The 21,937-nt window shown below is 30.6% G+C and overlaps 1 protein-coding gene and 1 pseudogene across 1 annotated transcript in view; both read left to right on the top strand.

The window, feature by feature from the left end:
* Window positions 1-4,866: 4,866 nt before the first annotated feature.
* LOC136985317 (uncharacterized) overlaps window positions 4,867-21,937 on the top strand; it is a 53,361-nt gene continuing 36,290 nt past the window's right edge. Inside the window, exons 1-4 of the mRNA XM_067282574.1 lie at window positions 4,867-5,234; window positions 11,392-11,574; window positions 11,648-11,742; window positions 18,451-18,599. Coding sequence (XP_067138675.1) covers window positions 5,129-5,234; window positions 11,392-11,574; window positions 11,648-11,742; window positions 18,451-18,599 — 533 coding nt within the window. The 5' untranslated portion in view covers window positions 4,867-5,128. The remainder of the gene's footprint in view (window positions 5,235-11,391; window positions 11,575-11,647; window positions 11,743-18,450; window positions 18,600-21,937) is intronic.
* Window positions 8,590-9,323, top strand: LOC136985328 (calcyphosin-like protein pseudogene; annotated as a pseudogene).

The following is a 21,937-nucleotide window of genomic DNA, read 5'->3' as shown; positions in this document are numbered from 1 at the left end:
CCCTCTCCTCCGTGGAGAAGAATTTCGAAAAATCCCTTCTTAGTGTGCGTTTTCGTAACGTACCCTAACTGTGTACCAAATTTCAACTTTCAACTCCTACCCGTTTGGGCTCTGCGCTGATTATTATTATTATTATTGTGTTGGGTTAAGTGAGAGATACTCGGTTAACACCGGTGGCTGTGTACTATGCCGGACCAAAGTCAAGGCATAGTAACCAAAACAGAAATTAAAGAAGTGTATCAGTGTGTGTGTCTGTATTCAGGAATTTTCTCACAATACGACATGTATTCAATATAGTGGCCTTCTGTAGTGTGATGTATATGTTTCTATTCAATTGTAATGTGCCCAGGCTTTTGTGTAGTGTGTGTGGTATGACACCTGTAGAGGAGAGAACAACAGGTACAATAAGCACCCTATCCATCCTCCACAGATGCCTTATTTCCTGGGCGAGTTCTGTGTACTTGCTAATTTTTTCAGTGCATGCGTTTTGTACATTGTGAGTGTTTGGAATGGATATGTCTATAATGTATGTGATTTTATTGTGTTTGTCAATGAGTGTGATGTCTGGTCTGTTGTGGTAAATTGTTTTATCTGTGATTATGGCTCTGTCGTAGTACATTTTGTGCGTGTTGTTTTCCAATACTGTCTGTGGAATGTATTTGTAGTATGGCTCGTGGATGTCTACTAATTTGTGTTTCTTATTATTATTATTATTATTATTATTATTATCAACTCGTCTCGATTATATATATAGATATATAGATTAATTTAAATGACTGAAATTTTTAATTTCAATTACTGTATTTCATTTAAAATTTTAAAGTATGTTTTCAGTTCACAAACATATTATAACATTTATTCTGTTTAACAAGTCTGTTTAATGTTGTTATAAAACCTGTTAGAAACCTAAAACTTTACCACAAACAGTCTATAGACTAAAACTGATCTGAGAACCATGTTTTCATGTTGTGATAATCGGGGGTTACAGATTGCTATTGTTAACCCTTTTTCCCGCGTCGGGCCTGTGAGGTCCAGTGACAAGGAGAGCATCTTGTCACTGGATGGCTATATATTTCATTTGTCGTCGTAATTGTATGATTCCTTCGACGTCAGCTCTTGACACCAGTTAAGATAGTTATTCGTATCTTAACTCGCGGTTATAAAGGTCTATTTTTAGCGATTCGTGCTAATAGGAAGGCTTGTACGTGCGGGGAGAGTCGTGGATATGCAGATAGGGTAATCCGCCCTCAAAAGAATTCGATTCGAAACCAAGTACCAGTACATAAAACCAACAAGTTTAATATTATAAATGAATCGATGCTTATATATGAACTAATAAAATAATACTACATAGGGATATAGTGATCAATAATACAGTATATCAAAGGGATAAAATATATTTAGTTCGATAACTAACTAAACACGCCTCTAAAAGACCGAGAGAGAGAGAGAGAGAGAGAGAGAGAGAGAGAGAGAGAGAGAGAGAAGAGAGAGAGAGAGAGTTTACAAATGGTTGAACAAAATACCTCATGTTGCTTAGACGGTCAGTTGTCTTTTCTATAGTGACCAGAGGCAGCGAGATGGCTAGGAATAGTATCCTTGCTGAAGACAGACTTCGGTGGAGAGACGGGAGACGAGGGCTAGCGGACAGAGCTTTGGTCCACGCTCCTTGAGGGGAATGTCCGCCCCGGGCCTTGGGTGCAAACCGTTATACGCCTATTCCTATCGGGTGTGGGAATTTGATCAGATGACCTTATGTCACTGCTGCGATGTCATTCCAGATGTATCGTCAATGGGCCGACTAGAGCCATGGGAATTTGACAAACTGGGCGGAAGGTTTATTTCCCCCTCTTTGTTATTCGACTCTCATTACCGTGTAATTGTTTAAGTGATGATGTTCACACACATTAACAGTTAGTTGTTATGTATCCAAGGAACTTTCTCAAGTAACGTAGAGAGGGAAGCTCGTCGTCTCGAAGTTTACATACAAAAAGTTTCCTCCCTACACGATTTGTTGATTTTTGAAATAATAGTCGATATGGGAAAGGAATTATAGCGGATGTCTTCGGTTTACCGATCCCGTGGGATACGGACGGAAGGCGGAAATACCGATGTGGAGAAAAATGTCTTATGATTTTTTCCCACGTTATAACTACCGTATTTTAAGGACTATAAGATGCTACGGACTATAAGACGCACCTGAATTTTGGAGGCAATTTTTCGAAGAAAAAAGTACGTCTTATAGTCCGTAAAATACGGTAATCGTAAGAATAATTCCAGAATCTCATGTCGTAATTTAAACAGGGTTAATTAAAACTACTTTATGATGCATACTGCAAACATTTTAGAATAAGTGTTAAATATTAAAGCAGTTTATTTACTAGATTTTTGTTTTCATCTAACCACATAAAATATTTAAGAGAAATCTCTATTAGTAACCTGATAATATATTTTCCAATTTCACTAAAACTGTTACTTCAGAAAATGCAACATGTTCACACTGAATGACAGTATATGCAGAAAATAGCATTATTTATATCAAAATATGAATTTATAAAATTAATAATAATTATAAAATATGCACTAAATTTCAGTTGAAGTTTTCTTATTGGATATATTCAAGTAATCTTGTATGGCTGCTGTTCCTGCTAAAGGAAAATATCAACTAGAAGAAGAAAATAATTTTCTGTAGTCTTTAAGCAAGTAATCATTATTTATTAAAACATTTAATATTATATTTCAAATCTCACACAGTAGAAATCTTCATAATAATTAATAAATAATAATAATGATTTAATTAATATAAATAAGATGTTTTTGAAAAATAATTGATTAGTGAATATCTCTTACGATAATGTTATGTAGTTCCTGTGATAAATATATCTTTTTAAATCTGAAAAAATGTTTAATGTCCTAAAAACATCCTTAAAAAAGCTCCTAAAATGTAAGCAAATCATGTTTTTTTCTTAATTTACAGTACATTAAGAAAGTTGAGAACATTCAAACAATGAAATGTCATCTTGAGACAAAAATCTTTAACGCATTTCTTCAAATATATACGGTGAAAATTTACTATTATTCAATTCTAATAAGTCTAGTTCCTCTGTATATAATCATTAATAAACCATTACTTATATTAACTCTTAAATCATCACTCTCCTGGATTTGTCACAGAGAAAGGCCCATCAGTGGCCAAGAGGTCTTTGCACCCTAAACACTTGTAGCAGGGCCCGCTCTGGGGGCGGACAACCCGGACGGCAAATCTAAAAGCGGCATTTTGGTTGTGAACGTGACAAAATATTTATAAATTAAATAATTAATCGAAATTTATATTTGTCGATTTTTTCTGTGGCTAAAATTACCATGCAATTTACATTTCGCATTTATTATTTTTGCCTAAAAGCTAAGAAAATATTTGCATTCTTTAATTCTGAAGAAAACAACCATAAAAGAGGGTTTTTGAGCAAAAAGGAAAGCATAAGCAACAATGTTAAATTTTGTCCCAAACCTTAGTGTCACCTTAAGAAACCTGCCGATCATACCAATAACTGTAGCTAGTGGGGGAAAGGAGTTTCTCTAAATAAAAATTAATTAAAAACTTTTACGTTCCACTACCACGCAAAATCACCTTAATAGTTTGGCCATTTTGGCGATTGCGCATGAAACTGCCGATCAAGTAAACTTAAAAGAGTTAATAAAAAAGTTTGCAGAATTAAAAGTAAGAAAAAAATTCTTTTGATTTTAGTATAGTTGATGTACTTTTGTTTAATTTTTATAGGATATAAGTTTTTTGTTTGATTGTACAATAATACATTTTTGTAATATTTAAAATGCATCTAGTTAACAATTTGTAACTAGGTAAAGGTATATTTTAACTTTTACCGTTTTGTACTACTTGATTCTTAATTTCATATTACATGTTTCTCTGTAAATAAATTTAAGGGGCGGCAATTTGTCTTTTTGTCCGGGGCGACATAAATGCTTGAGCGGGCGCTGCTGGGAGTTCGGTCGTGAGTTTGCACCTCGCTCAGACGGGCTGGCCACGTGGAGTTTTCCGGGTTTTCTCCACGCGCTAATGCCTAAATAGAGGCCAGTTTTCCTCCTGGAAGGCATCCCCCCAGGCAGATCGCCTAAGTGTAGCGTTGCCATAACTGAACCAAACAGACAATAACTTAGATTTACAGTTTATCCACGCCATTTCAACTTGCCGTCAACTTTTTATTTGAGACCATTGAAATTTAACAGAAACAGTACAAATAAATTCCTTTCCGGTATTTGTTAAAAATAAATCTTTATTTCTAGAACGCATTCAGATAAGTTATAATCCAGTTTTTAAATTAAAATAAAACGTTTTATTCAACTTTAAAGGAAAAAAAATTAAGAAGAAAAAAACGCGTGACGTAGTGACTTTTTCTAAAATATGTAAAAATGAAGAAAAATGGAATCATATAAAGAATTTCAAAACCGTCAATCAAGAATTTGTGGCCGAGTGGTCTCCGTTGCCGCTCATCGGTAGTGACCAGACCCTGAACGCTGGGAAGTTCGGTCGTGGGTTCGCGCCGCGACTCAGACAGGCTAGCTGCTAGGAGTTTTCCGGGTTTTCTCCTACCCGAAACGACTGACTAGGAGGCCAGTTCCCCATAAAAAGTCCTCCCGGAAGGCATTATTTCCCGCGCGCGTTTAGGCCGTTCGATATACAGCTGGCTCTTCGGTCGCGTCGCGATCATATTCACACGTCTAGTCGGAGAAAGAGCCTTTATGAGCTAAAATCTCCATATCAAACACCTGTAGAAGACGAAAGAAATCAAAAATTTGGCAATTCAAACTCTGGCAATACTGATTGGAAGAGAAATCTTCCGATAGGGGGTGTAACGATAGCAAAGTTTTCGTGTTTGCGATTTTAAATTTGGCTTAATCAGTTTGGCTTGTTGACAGATGACCATTATTATATAAATTAAATAATTAATGTTATGCAAAAGGAGTTTTTGGCCGTCGATGAATGAAAGGAAGTTTAATCATGTAAAACATGTTGCGCAATCGCGTGAAATCATAATTCATAAATCACCGTAAACGAAAACGCAAATTTTCACTTAATTGCGTGTTTGCTTCCTGTGTCCCGTTAACAAAAATGGCAAAGGCTAAACCACTGGAAAAATACATTTACGATATTCCTGGCAAAGAAAGATTGAATTTATGTCGAATATTAGATGCTGAAGAATCGTGGTTTGAATTAGGTTTGTAAAATAATTTTACTGTAATAAATAATATATAGTAATTTACGGAAATAACTAGATTATTTCAATGGATAATTAATTTTTCTGATGTTTTAAATTTGAAAGTATTCAATTCCAGTTTTTCTATTTTCTCTTAGCATGGGGAGTAAAATATATAATACAAGTAAATGAAAGTAACTACGACTTTAGATTATATCGCTCTTTATTAAGTACATTCTGATTGAATCGCACTCCATTAAATATATTTCTTTGAAACTTATAACAATGTTGCTCTGTCTGTGATTGGTGTTCTTTCTTGTGTGAATAGGACCTGCAATTTGCTGAGAAAATAATGAGAATTATGATGATGATGAAAGAAACAAGAAAAGATGGAGTGGATTATGAAAAACGTGTGAGGATATGTTGACTGAGTGCTACGTGCTCTGTATTCATGCTTACCTTGTTACAATTGGTCGTCGTAACAGAAGATAAATAGAATATTAAACTGTCCTATATAGAAATTATTTTGAATAAAAATCTTACAAAATATAAAACTGAAATTCTCTAGAATAATTTCATTTATTACAGTTTGTTCATCTGTTCACTGTTAATAGTCTTTGTTAGGAAAAAATATAATAAAAATTTTTCAAGTTGTAACTATACATTCATATGATTCCAGTAGCAAGGGGTTTGCAACATAGATAATACTGTAAATAAATATATAAAATTGTAAAATTAATCATTTTACAGTTATATAAATATTCTGCTAGAGCAGTGGTTCCCAACCTTTTTTTGACCAGGGACCACTTTGATTTCATTGTTGTTAGCAGGGACCACAAGGTTTAAGAAAAATAAACTGTCAGTCTAAAAATAAACTTTAATCAAAACTTTTAACATAAGTAATTGTTAAACTGGAGTAACATGCTTTAACAGTACTATTATAATAGAAAACATAACATTTTCATAACATACAAACTGAATTTAATTTTTAGTAAAAATTAAATTCAGTTTGTATCAATGTGGGAATAATAATTTAAAATGAATAAAAGTTTTAAATCTTTCGCGAACCATATTTTAGCTCTTGCGGACCACTGGTTGGGAACTGCTGTGCTAGAGCATAGTTTAATTTTATTTCTGACTGGTTCATAGTTAAAGAAAAGATTTAAATAAATTTCTAGAGTGAGTTCCTTTCACAAAGGAATAAATAGTTTTCTTATTTTTGCATATATTAAAAAGTATATTATAAGAAATTTCTGCAAATGTGTTTAATCTTCTCTCCAGTAACATCATAGATCAATGTTATTTTCTTTATTGCCCCAACACATTGTAAAATTTTTGTTTAAAAAATAAATTATTATTTCACAATTTGCCTTTCAGTTTTTTCAATGCCATAATCCTTGTGTTTTCTCAATTAATGATAGCATATTATGAGTACTATTCACATAGGAAAGAACACCCACTGCTAGTCGATGACCTATAGACATAGTCTACTATTATGACATTCCATATTTTATACCAAAACAATTCTCTACCATTTAACATTATCATTTTATAATAATTATACAACCATTAAACAAAAATTCCATCTCATTTCAGAACTTTTCCAGCCAAAAAATAAACATTTTTCAACATAATGTAAATTTGTTATTTTTTGACTATAAAAAGTAACTATTTATTCCCAGCTTAGCTATCACTTTTAAAAAGTACATTAGACCCCCCTATAACACAGTAGATACGTTCCGTGTTATATGAATCCGTGTTTTACAAGTCACTTAAATACATGAGCCAATCACAGCCCGGCACATGTGCAGTTTAGGGACACTACGGCTGTTTGAGAGGTTTTCTTCCATAAAATTAATCGATTCTAGACTAATTTGACTCAACATTTCCAAATCACGTATAATCCATATAAACTATGCTATAAATAAAAAATTGTAGGATTACTTACCGAGTGCGCACCGTTCAATGACGCCATTGCTTAAGCTTGTTTTTGTCGCAGAACGGCTCATCGAACGGTGGGCGCGTGCTTCCTGATCAGCGAATTTTTTGCAGAAAAATAACTTAACTTTGGAGACATCATTAATATAAATGTAATTTTTATGGCCATTGAATAATAATTGTGTTTTTAGTAGGTCCAGTGCTCGTTTAAACTCGACAGTTTGTACAATATTCGCTATTGGTCCAGATTCGACCCATCCTGTCGCGACACGAGTTGGTGATGACATTTTACCGTGTTATACGAGTCTCTTTTAGCGTGTTATATGAACATGATCACAATTTTTTCACTGTGTTATATGAACCCATGTTATAGGGGGTCTACTGTATTAACAAAGTATAAAAGTAAAAATATAAGTAATAACAGAACAGAAGAGAATTTACACAGAGGTTTGATACCTATAACTAAGTGCATTCAAATACTGTTTAGAGTTTGTTATATCAGTTTACTTTGTAATAGGCCTATATACAGTATGTGTAATGGCTAGCCTGCCTACAATAATTAAAATTTATATATGAGAAATAAACTTACTTTATCTGTGATGATAGCAATTGAAAGAACCTGGTCATAAACTCACTTTAATGTGAGATTTTGTATATCTGTTTTGATAGTATATTTAGTGTACAGTACTTCTTTATAAAGTTAGCAATACAGAATTCTTGCAGTTTGATTATAAATATTTTAATTGCTGAATGCTAAATTGTGTTTTTAGTATGTTAATGGATTTACAAAATTAGTTATGTAATAAATGAAAATTTGCATTTAATGAGTAAATACTTCTAGTAAAACATGCATTTATTAACACTTTTGGACAGAGCTATTCATTATATGTCATTATTATTATTTTTTTTTTTTGGTTTAAAAGATTTTTGTAATGAAAATATGTTGATTATAATTTAGTTTCAAATTTTTGTTATAGCTGTGTTTTTTTTAAAATACTTTAATACAAATTTAATACAAGTTAAATACAAATTTTTCTTTAAATTTAAAAAAATTTAAAGAAAAATTTGTGATTACCAGTATCTAATGTTTGTAGACGGTGCTTTACTGGAGATAAACATTTTATCTACTTTTGAATTTAAAGTATTCCAAAATGTTTATTGTAGTTTATTTTTAAATTTTTCATGCAAGTTTGTTCATTAAGGCCTTACCTTAGGGGCTAGATAATTCTGAAAATGCTTGAGGATAAGTAAAGTATTGGAGAAAAAAATGAAACAAAGCAGTGCTTGTGTGATGTTTGAAGATATAATGTCATTAAGGTTTTTTGCTTTAATTTTGCACGTATGTATGTTTAAATATTTAAGAGCAAATTTATCTTACAATGGTAATATAGTAATAATATTGGGCCAAATGATCTGCCAGATGTGGTTTTGTGAGGGAAAGGGTAGGATTGAAGTTTTTGCCTTTAGTTAATATCAACAGAAATTAAGAGGATGGCAACAACCGCTAGATATGAATTAGAATCTAATCCTCAGAAAAAGGTTATCCAAGTGAGAACTCCTATTGAGAAACTGAGATATCAATGTCTCCAAAGAGGAGTTGATGGTATCAAGACATAGGGAAGAACATTCCGTATTATGGACGATAACAGAGATAAAAAATTGGATGAAGCAGAATTTGAAAAAGGATTGCATGATTATGGAGTTAATTTAGAACAACATGATGTTGATTCTCTTTTTTCGGAATTTGATAAAGATGGAAGTGGTACAATATATTTTAATGAATTTCTTTTATCTCTGAGACCTCCAATGTTGGTGGCTCACATAAATCTGATAAATCAGGCATTTAAAAAGATGGATTGCACTGGTGACAGCGTGATAACTATTGAAGATTTGAAGGGTGTCTATAATGCACGAAAACATCCTAAGTACTTAAATGGAGAAATGACCGAAGATCAGGTTTTTCTAATGTTTTTGAAAAGCTTTGATTGTCCAAATAATCCTGATGGAAAGGTAACAGAAGAATAATTCCTTAATTACTATGCAGGCATTAGTTCCTCTATTGATACAGATGCATATTTTGACTTAATGATGAGAAATTCATGGAAAATTTAAAATAAATTTTACATTCCATATATCTCCAGTATTTCCATTCTGAGAAAAAATTTTTTATTGAATTAAGCAGATCCAGCAGATTGTTTGGCCTTAATGAAAAAGCAAGTTAATGGATGTTTATATTTGAATAATAATTTCATTATTATTATGCTGGGTTATGTGAGATATACTGTTAACACCGGTGGCTGTGTACTATGCCGGACCAAAGTCAAGGCATAATAACCAAAACAAAAATTAAAAAAGTGTATCAGTGTGTGTGTCTGTATTCAGGAATTTTCTCACAATATGACATGTATTCAATATAGTGGCCTTCTGTAGTGTGATGTATGTGTTTCTATTCAATTGTAATGTGCCCAGGCTTTTGTGTAGTGTGTGTGGTATGACACCTGTAGAGGAGAGAACAACAGGTACAATAAGCACACTACCCATCCTCTACAGATGCCTTATTTCCTGGGCGAGTTCTGTGTACTTGCTGACTTTATCAGTATGTGTGTTTTGTACATTGTGAGTGTTTGGAATAGATATGATTATTATTATTACTGTTATTTTTTTGAAGCAATTATATTTTTATAATAATTTAAAATTTATTATTAAAATATTGATGTCAAAATCTGTATATGAAAAATAAAGGAAAATAATGTTTATAAAAAGATGATAAAATAGCTATTTAGTTTGAGGCAGTTCAGAAAAAGTTTTCAAATGTGGTCATCTATCCTTTTATGAACTATCATATGTTGATGTTTGCTTTGGCTGTTTTCATTTGTTGCCTGTTTGGCAGAAATGTAATAAATAAATGAAAACAAAAACGGGGGCATCATAAACAACGGATTTGCTGTCATATTTACATAACTTTTATAATTTCAATAAAATTAATGAAATTATTTATATTTTTACATCTATGAAACTCTATCAAACAAACTTCGATTTGTAATCCCAGTGTAGCAAAGCCATTGCTGAAATGAGACAAATCACAATATAAATATGTGCAAGGCTTGTTTGTGGTCTACATTATGTGTTCCTTTCTTGCAAACTTTCAAATGTGTATGAGCATCTCTAAATCATCACCCAAAAAAATCAAACATGTTTAATCTGAGAGTCATCGAAGGGATGGCCTACTTTCTGTTGAAGAGTATGACGTAGAGTGATGTTGAGTTGATGATCATGTGGTTGATGGTTGAACTTTCAATGATTGAGTAGACTTTACCTCCAATTAGTTTGCCGCGATATAGACTAATTTGCACCAGGTGGATTGACAAGCATATCCTCTCATCATCCATCTGCCTCCAAAACATGTTAAAAAGCTTCTGTTAATGAAACATGTAGCATATTTTTATTTCATAACTATAGTTTAGTAAACAAATTAATATGCATAGCAGAGAGTTGTGTATTTGGACTTGAAGTAGGATGTAAATAGCCTCTGAACACTTTTGATTTTTTAAGTAAATATATGTAAGTCAATTGTTGTACTTCAATTGAACAAATTAACTCAATGTTATTCTATCTATGAATTTTTTCTGTTTAGTTGTATCTAATTAATCTAGTTGTTCAAGAGAATCATTTTATGACTGGTTCAAAATGATTATTATTTATAAAAATTTTTATTACATATAGAATATTTTATAATTTAAGTTGGTATCTTTTTTAATAATTTTTCTTTTAGGTAAATTTTTATCATTTTAAAGCTGTAGATTTAGAACATTATGATAAAAATTGACTAAATATACAATTATGATTTCATGATTTCTGATTTTAAGTTTGCCTAATAAATTTTTTCTTCATTTAAGTTATTTTCTTTTAATACAAAAAACCTAGTTTATTACTAACCAGTTCATTAAAAACTATCATAATTGAGTTACAAATACAAAACATAACTCATTATCCTGTTTAATGTTTAATACTGTCTATGATAAGTATCTATCAAGAATCTGAATTTGTTAAATTGATCTAATTTTTTGATTATGTATGTCTTTATAGAAAATCTAATTATATTTTATTTAAAATTATATACATTCTTATTTTTTTTTAAGTATGTAGTAATCTATATCTTATGCTTAACTTGAATAAGAACAAAAATTTTACAAATACCAGTGAGATGATTTTATATGGAAATGATTCATGTATTTTTCAGGAGCACAAATGAATGTAGATAGAATCACTTTAGCATTAATTGGGAAAGCAGTTCAAAGACGTCAAAGTCCAACAGATGAACTTCTTACAAAATTAGGTGATAAAAATATCACTATTAATAGATTATTTAAAAAATTATATGAAATTGAACAGTATCGTGCTATGAAAATATTGAAACCATTTGGTAAGCATAATTTTTATAAAATTTTTAAATTATAAATATACAGTCTTACAGCTATTATGTTATTAAATTGCAGTAGATCAAAAGTATCTGGTACTATTAAGAGATGACATAAATAATAGTGAAACTATTGAATTTTCACAAAAATCATGCAATTTAACATCTAAGCAGGTATTTATTATTATTAATTATTTTATTTTGAAATAAAACTTGTTTGTTACTTTATACGTCACATTAATTTGTAAGCATATGAAGTAAATTCTAGTATGTTGTGAACATTCTAATATATAAAAATATAATGAAATCTATGTAGAAAAAAATTATACAAACCAGGAAAACTTTTCTCCTTAAATGTGATTTTATTTTATAATTTTTATATTCAGATGTACAAGGAGAGTCAGGAGGAGAGGGAATTATCTTGGGAAAAGATAGTATAGATCATTGTAAGCAAAATATTTTATGTGAATGTGGGTATTATTCTCTGTAGTTTTGGAGGTACTGTTGTATGAAAAGTTACTCATGTACAACAATAATAATAAATGATGTGTATTACATTTAAAACAAATGTTCAAAAATTGAATCCTGAACTTCAATACACTTTACAACTCATGTCCAAACATCAAATGTCATTTATCTGAGTTAGCAGTGATGACCACCACATAACTCAGACAAAATTTAAGTCTCATTGCAGCATAACCTGGAAACAAATTTTGGACATGCTGATAGTGGTAGTGTAAGTAAATTGATGTAAAGATCAATTGACTTGACTGTAAAATGTATTGAAGTTCAGCATATGATTTTTGAGCATTTGTTTTGAATGTAACACATTTATCATTCATTGTTATTATTTTATGTGAGCAACTTTCATACAGCTATATCTCTGAAACTACTGAGAATAATACCCACATTCATATAAAATTTTTTGCTTACAACAATCTATACCCATGGTGGCCAAACTGTGGCTCTTGAGCCACATGCGGCTCTTTTCTAGTATACTTGTGGCTCACTGTAAGATACTTAAATTTATACCAAATTTGTTATTATTTTTTTTAATTTTGCGTTTATTATTTTTTATGTATGATTCCTGGATAATATAAAATAAATAATATATTGTTTGAAATAAAAAAGTCAAAATATGGTAGCGTTATACATTATTTATTAAATAACATAATACGTAAAAACATTAATAGAAAAAATAATTATAATTATGGTCATTTAAAAAATGCAGCATGTCGACTGTTATCATTATTTGGGTCAATGTATGAAGTTGAATCTTTATATTCTAATATGAAATTTATTAAATTGAAATTTCGTTCGCAGCTTACCAATTCCCATTTAAATGAATTGCTCAAAAGTGCCGTTAAAAATTACACACCAAATTATCCAAACTCAGTTTCCAATTTACAAATTCATCCTTCAACTAGTAAAGACTAAATATTAAATGATTTCGTTTTGTATTTTTTTTTTTTTGTGTTAGTCAGTCAATTTATTGTTATTATTTTTAATAGTGGTGCAATCTTTTAAAGCTTTATGTATCAATGTGATTTTTTTTTATTTTCATGCAAGTTAATTAATAAATGTGATTTTTTCAAAATTGTGTTAGTACTGTTTATTTTACTATATAAAAACTGACCAAATTTGTCTTTAGCTGTGGAAAAATATGTATATATGTATATGCGGCTCTTCAACGAATTCTGTTTTCAATATATGGCTCAAGTTCTAAAAAGTCTGGCCACCCCTGATCTATACTGTCATTTTCCAAAATATTTACCTCTCCTCCTGACTCACCCTGTATATTCATTTGTAAATATTATTTGTAATTTTAATGTTAACTTTTGTTTTTACTTTAAAAAGTTATGAATTCAATAACAGGTTTAAAAATATAATTATTAAGATAACGAATAATTGTTGAACATAATTTATTCCAACAGTAAACTGTGTGTGTTAGTAAGAGAGGGAAATCAGTTGGGAGATGATAATATGGATCATTGAACAAAAAACTTTATGAATATAGATATTCTCAGTAGTTTTGAGGATATAGCTATTTGAAAGTTGCTTAGGTATCATTCATTATTAATGATATATATATGTTACATTTACAACAAATGCTCAAAAATTGAACAGTGAACCTCAGTATACTTACAACTTGTCCAAAGTTGTCATGTCATTTCTCTGAGTTACTTGGCATGACCACATGTCCACTGACAGAATTTCAATTGCATTACAGCATCTTCCAGTAGCAGATGTTGGACATGCTGATAATGATAAGGATGTAAACTAAAGTAATGTAAATTTTAATTTGTTGTTGTCTGTGAAACACTGAGGCATGTACTAACTCATTGTGGTGTAGTAGGAGAGGATTCTATTATTGGTAGAATAATTTCTTTTTCATTTGTGTGTAGATGATAAAAATTCAAGGACGATTATACAATTAAATATTTTGTATAATGGAAGAAATATTAAAAGAATATAATCTCTTTTTTCACACACCTCAGAAACCATAAAATAAGCACATAGCAGCTTCAAAATATAGGTCAAATCTGCTATGTTGCTTTGTTCCTGAAGTGTGTGAAAAAAAGAATAGATTATGAAGATGTTCTTTAATTTTTTTAATACTTCTTCCATTATATAAAATTTTTAATATAATTGAAAACATTTGATATTTTATATCATTGAATGTTAAAATTTAAAAATTTGATTTTGTGATATAAAATTTTTTTTCTCCTTGAAATTAGAGAAAGAGAAATAAGGGTACGTTCTTGTTCCTTTAGCTTTAAGCATTAATTTTAGTTCCTGAAATAATGTTTTAAAGCTAAACCATTAATTTGTGAAGCAAATATCTAGGATTATAATGTGTAAGATTAGACTTTGTGATTAAATAACTTATTTTATCACAAAAGAGTCATAGATAAACTAAAGAAATTCTATCAAAATCTTATTAGACCAAGAATAACATCTTTAAATTGAATCCATGAGTGGTTTAGAGAATTTTTAAAAATTAAAATTATTGATTAATCATTACCACTTTGAATCTATAATGAAGAAAACATCTTTGTTATAGATTTAAAGTGGTGACAATCAGTGCTTTTTTTCTAAAAATATTACTGTTGATATGCATATCTGGTAACTAAAAATAAAGTTCTGTTTTAAAAGAATGTAACAATAACTAAAACACATTGTGTAATACTATAATTTATTTATTTTATTTTTTATAAATGTACACACTTCAAAATATGTAACACCTACAAACCAGCATGAAGTAGATTTAATTAAACGAAAACAAACATTTTCCTCCATTTTTAACAGTCATCACCAGGTTTACATTACCTAGAACTAATAGAATGCTTATTTTTTAAAAAGGAACAAAAATTTTATAAGTTTTGAACATTGTGAAATACATGCATGCCCAATGTTGCATTTTAACAGGTACTTCTAACTGGATAACAATTACAAAAATACACAGTCTATACAAAATATAAAATTCCAAACTTAATTTAAGACCTATTGTAAGTCAAAGCATGCCCTCCACATGATTGCAAGTGAGTCCATTTCTTTAAAATTAATTGCTGTCCCTCTTATAAATGTTTTGAATATTTCTAGCCTTTCAAGATACTTCAGTTTGACCAGGTCATCACTGCAATGTAGTAATCAGACATCCTCAAATTTAACTTGCAATGGCGTTATCAATGGCGAACGAAGCTAATGTGGTAGTGGAAAGACCCTTTTGAATTGTGTATTTATGCTCCTTGATCCTCATTCGTAGGGTGAATATATTGGAGTTACTGCTTATGTGAATATATTGGAGCTACTGCTTGTGGTCTAAAAATGAGGATCAAGGAGCATAAATACACAATTCAGAAGGGTCTTTCCACTACTGCATTAACTTTTTTTGCCATTTGATAATGATGTGCAAGTTAAATTTGAGGATGCCCGATTACTATCAGGGCTATTTTTCAGCCAGAATGCACCAGAACACTGTACTAGCAGTTGCTCAGTAAGAGAAACTCTATATGTTCAGGCAAAAAGTCTGGTGACTGGCATGATAAAAACAGACAAAATGAATTGGGCCCCTCTATTCGCTGTACTAATTTATTGTGGTGTAGTAGGGAGAGCATTGGCATTTTTCTAAGTGAAATTAGAGACTTTCTTGGCTGCGAGATCAATATTGACAATTAATTTGACACAGAATTCAATCACAGTTGCAGATGTTTGTTGATTTTGGAACTCTTGTTGTCTTAAATCAGACAATGCATATCTCTTCATGACAGTTATTCCTAACTTTGAAATTATTAATTTTTTAACTGTGGAAATTATTAAGTTATTTAAAATATTATTAGATGAAGGTTACAGTGAGTGTTTGGATAGTGTGAAGATCAGGACTTTTATATTGTGAACTTTAACAGTTTTATATAATTTTAATTAAAATATTTAACTACATTTTATACAAAAACGGAACAAAGTAAACCAAAAATGGTTAGTTTAACGGGAAATCAACTGATAAAACTTTCTGATAACATCAGTTTAAACTCGATTTCCATAAGTTGAGTTCCTTGTTAAGAGGAGTAAAATCTCTGTGTCACCCATTGTTCTATTGGTCCAAGGAGATCATCTCCTCTGACGAAATCAAGGAAGGGCCTGCAAAACAACTTTCCATATAAAAAGGGCATACAATGAGTAAGGATGTAGAAGTTGTCATTTGACGTGTGTGTGTGTGTGTTCCCATACTGATCTACCTATTGTCGTTGAGCTCCTCATCTATTCCATCCTCGCCAGACTATCGTCGAAATCTACAGTTGGACTGAACCCATCTTTAACGATTACAAGTTACTATATCATCTATTATTTTATTGCTGTTTGCTGATACGATCAACAAGTATCTTAAGGTATTTATCCTGCTCGCGATAATCTGTAAGCTCTCTCCCTAATCCATCTAGAATTGATAACGATCATGACTCTTCTAAATAGGAATAGTTATCGTTCTAATGACTGAGTTATGTATACTAATGATGCTCCTTTAATTAACCTATAAATCTCTACGTCAATTAACTGTACCTAACTAAACATGTAGTTAAATAAATGGGTATTTTTGTTGTAAATCTCTGAGTGCTTTCCTTCTGCCATTCTCTCTATTCACTCCATTCCAAGTCTAACCCATAAGTAACCACTCGTGCGAATTTATGATCTCTGTATTGATCTAAGGGATACAGTGGTGTCATCCTGACGTGGTATCGAAGAGATACCAGCCCTATGGTCACAATAGTGTCCTAGACCTCACACAATCAAATAAAAATGAACATTTTAGTTAATTATGAATCAATGATACCAATATTTACAGTTATATTGGTTGATCAAACAATAGATTTCTTTATAAGAATTATAGCAAGGAAAACTCCATACTATAATTCTTATAGCAAGGAGTGGCACTATGAGTCAGTGTAACCTGACTGACTGGTTACATGTGATTAAATTAAGTGTTGTTATAATGGAAAAACTACACGAGAGAACAGAATTTTTATAGTATTACTAATTACATAAGTTATAAGGAAAATCACATAATTAAGGAAAGTTACTGAAAATTAAGATAATTTACTTTATGAAAATATCCTGAATCATCTGTGTCTACAAAGATATATGTACAAATTTTTTATATACAGTAGTGAACCGAAAATCGGAATCAATTGGGGACTGGGGTTGTTCAGATTAGGGATTTGTTCCGATTACGGATTATGTACGAAAAAATATATTAACCTGTCCGATGTTCAAATTTTTCTCCGTTGCGTGTCGCTTCGTGTTGAATTTTTCTCTGTTGCGTGTTGCTTTGTGTTGAATTTTCATCGATTTTAAGACTAACGAAAATTTTTATAATAATAATTGAGGCTATCGTATCGTTAAAAATTATTTCTGCATTTTGTACAAACAAAATAAATATATTGAAGAATATAAAAACACGAAAATTATACTTTAGAAGTAAATTTAGTATCGAAAACATTCGATTCAGCACGACACAGTCCGACTGAAAATCGTGCCGATTACTGGCAATTCCGATTACCGGGGTTCCGATTTACGAGTCTCTACTGTAGTGGCAGTTTTGGGGTATATATGTAATAATAAGAAAGTTGTAAACTAAAACTTATCTGATGAAAGACATTTGGCACATGATTAGAAGGAAGATCTACAAAATATAGGACATTTTTATCAATGGACCTTGTTATCTTATTATTCTGTTCTTATTATAACTTTTGATAAGGTTTTGCCTTATTTGGAAATTAATACATTAGCATTTTAAGAAAATTTTGAGATTGTGTATACTGTAAATTTTAATTAGCAGAACTAAGAATTTTATTGTTATTTTGAAATAATATGTGATTTTTTTAATTAAGTAACTTTTATCAGCTTTATTATTTTAATAACTCAGCTTTATAATGATAACTCAGACTGAATGTCTGAGTTATCATTAGTGATAAGATTTTATTTAAACGGAAAGTTTATAATCAAATAGATAATAAATACTTATAGATATTTTGCATTCGTTTTTTTTCTTTATTTGTAGTTAAGAAAGAAGAAATACTCTCATAAACAGAATGATTCAAATACGCTTAAATTTTATATATTTGATGATTATTATAAATTACAATAACAATTTCTCAATATTAAAATTAGTAAAAGCAAAAAGAATTTAAAAATTTGAAAGTTTAAAAAGATTAAGCGCTTTTATATTTTTGTTTGAATTGTGGAATGATCATATTTCATTTCCATAAAAATGATATAAAAATTAATCATTTAAATGATATTTATTAAAATGTTTTAAAATTTAAAGATAGAATTATTACTTATATTAAAATCTGTGATTAAAATTAAACTTAAACTTTTTTATTGTAGTTTTTTACTGATTCAGATTATCTGGAAAAATCTGATCATTGGAAAATTAAATTTAAACTTGATTCAAACAATTTAAACAATAAATTTTCTTCATCTGTAACAAAATTACAGAATAGTAACTATTACGACAGAAGAAATTCTTCTGAAAAGTAAGATGATTTTTTTCTTTATAATACTCCTATATTTATATTTTATTTGATTTATATTATTTTTATATTTTTCATTTTATTTTCTTTGTTAAATCTTCAATTGTACAGTAATAGAGAAGAAACATTTCATATTTAAATAAATAAAAATATAACAATAAAAGAAATTTGATGTATTATAACTATGAAAAATACTTTTAATTTTTAGTGGCAAAATTTATACAGAATAAACAGTGATATGCTTCAGTTTTAGAGAAATGTTATAAATTTAAAACATTTTTGTCTACAAATTATTATAAAAACATATTTGAAGGGTTTGAGTGTAAAAAGGTGCTTTAATGGAAGTTTAGAGAAAATGGAACAATTAAATGTCTTAAAGCATTTTCTGCTTTGTTTAACATGCACTTCATTCTGATTAAAGTATAGTTAAAAAGTACATGTAACAGTTAAATTGAAATACGTGGAGAAACCCAAAAATAACAGGAAAAAATCATGTATTTATTTTAACAACTTCATATTTTAATCTCTTTCAAAATAGTCTCCATTAGCCTCAATTCAATACCTTTGTCCAAAATTTTTTTCAATTGTTCAAAACACCTAGAAAATTCCTGTTCTGAAATGCATCTTAGTGCCTCTGTCATTTTTGTTTTCATCTCTTCTACTGTCTGAAATTGCTTCCTTTTGAGTTCTCTCTTCATCTTGGGGAACAAAAAAAATTGCAAGGTGCTTGATCTGTTAATCTACATCCCTTATTTGCCTGATTGCAAAATTGCAATCAGGCAAATAAGGGGTGGGGGATGAGGGTCACACCATTGCTGCACAGAGTGCGCTGTGTGAGTGGGTGTGTTGTTGTGATGAAAAAACCAATTCTCTGTTTGCCACAAGTTCCTTCTTTTTCTTCTCACAGCATCACAGTCTTTTGAGGACTTCCAGATAACAATGTCGATTGACTGTTTAGCCTGGATGGACGAATTCAGAATAAACAGTTCCTTTCACATCAAAAAAACAGATTAACATGGTTTTCACATTCGACTTAATTTGTCTTGCTTTTTTGGGTGAGGAGATTCTGTGATGTTTTCCACTGGATGCATTGACATTTGGTTTCTGGATCATAACCATAACACCACAATTCATCATTAGTTATCATCTTAGAAAACAAGTCTGGATCATTTTTCAAATGTTCTTTCAAAGTCCGACAAGCTGCCAAGAGATTGCCTTTCTGATCGGCAGTCAACAAGCACGGAACAAACTTTGTGGAAATTCTTCTTGTGCCGAGTTTTTGTGACAAAATTAGCTGAATCGAACTCCATGAAATAATAGACAAATCAACAAGTTCATCAATGGTTCAATGGCGATCTTTGTTAATGAGATTGCAATTTTCTCAACATTTTCATTGGTTCAAATGTTGGATGGGCAACCAGATCTGGGTTGATCTTCAAGAGACATTTCTTCCTTTTGAAAGTGGGAAAAACCATTTGTTAAACTTTTGTCTTACTCATGGCAGCTTGTTTGTAAGCACATTGAATCATTTCAGCCATTTCTGAACCACTTTTCCTTAACAGGAAACAAAATTTTGCAGCAGCGTTTTGCTTTTTAAAATTTGACATCACATTTTCGATGAAAATGAATAAACAGCTCTCACAAAACAATTGCTACAGGCCAATAAGTCTTGACATGCCGATGCTGCTTCACTTACTGATTCCAGAAAATTCTGTCTACTGATATCTAGTACAAACCTCCCATCCTCCACAAAATTATTCCCATTATTTTTGGGTCTCTCATGTAAATTGCTGTTTAGCTGTTAGAATGCATTATAACATACTGATGAAAATGGTACATACTATCTTTTACACCCAAACTTGTCATTTATAAACATCCAAAACTTCAATAGAACTTTTGTTCTTTGTGTTTGTTGTTTTTATGCTGTCAGATCTTTTTATAATTTAATAAGTTATTAAAATGATGCACTGAATGAAAATATATATTAAGTAAAAAGTGTGAAATATAATTTTTAATGAATTATCAATACCACCTTGTGCTGCTGAAAAATGTTTATTAAACAAAACATAAATATTTTCAGGTGGTATTGATAATTTATTAAGTATTTCAGTTTGATTTTTGGTTCATCAATTTTTAAATTGTATATAAAAAAATTTAAAATTTACTATTGTAGTGGACTCTCATATAACACAATATATGGGTCCAATATTCATAAAATGTGTTTAACTTTTTGACTATTTCACCATTAGACCACACTCACAGCTCATACATAACATGTGGTTGTATAATATGGTTTACTATCATGTGGAATCTATTCCCATATCATATGGGAATTCACTACAAAAATTTTAAAATGTTATTTTTAATAGTGACACAAATTTTGTTTTAATGTGTTTATTGAGCATGTATAATAAGACATACATAACATTAGAATGCAGTTAAAGCACATCAAACACTAGCAACACTACAAATTATTTATTCCAACAAACATTTTATTCCATATACACAGACATCATCAGGTTTGATTTAGAAAATAGAACAGCAAATTGAAAACTGGAACAGAACATTAAAATTAATCTTAAGCATGTAAAGGTCATTACACATGTCTATTACAGGATACTGCTACAGTGATTTAGGTAAGCTCGAATAATGCTCTCCATACCAACAAAATTGAGTCTGCTTCTTTATAATTAATTGCTGTCCCTCTTCAGAAGTTAATGGAGTAAATGATTTGTAGTTTTTTCTGGTATTTTTGTGTGTTTGATGTGCTTATAGATTTAGCCAGTATCTCCACCACAGACTTTAGAATTCAGTTTTTAGAAGCAATAGTATTTTTTAATAGTTTAAAAATCCAAAAAATTATGTACCCAGAACCTTTTATGGTGTGATAACTCAAATATCGTCACACAAATGTTTTCAAACCCCTTCTGGGCTCCAAATCGTTTCTAGATGGATGTTCAATTGCCATTAAAAATTTGTTCGATTGGCATGTCATTTAAATATCAGTTCGATCATATTTTGAAAGGATTTACAAAAAACCCACGTCACGCATGTGCGACAAGTCAGCCTGTCCATGTATAATGGGTTGACTAGAGTGTGCTGTGAATTAATTCTTGCCAGGCCAATGATAAAACCATCTCCTCTTTAAAATTTTATGCACCTGCTGGTGATGGAGGATTTAAAAATGTGCATAGCCTCCAACCATTTGAGGTGTTCAATGGGAGGTGCATTGTGGAGGAGATTTGCCTGGGTGAAGTCTGTTACTATGTCTGGATTGGTTACATAAGTAGCGAGGGCCGTGGAGGTTCTCTCATGACAAATATCCGCTTGATGATCTTGTA

Source organism: Centruroides vittatus, unplaced genomic scaffold (genome assembly GCF_030686945.1).
Source record: "Centruroides vittatus isolate TY-2023 unplaced genomic scaffold, ASM3068694v2 contig_958, whole genome shotgun sequence".
NCBI classification, from domain to species: domain Eukaryota; kingdom Metazoa; phylum Arthropoda; class Arachnida; order Scorpiones; family Buthidae; genus Centruroides; species Centruroides vittatus.
The sequence above is the reverse complement of the archived record's forward strand: the minus strand, read 5'-3'. Positions and strand labels throughout refer to the sequence as shown.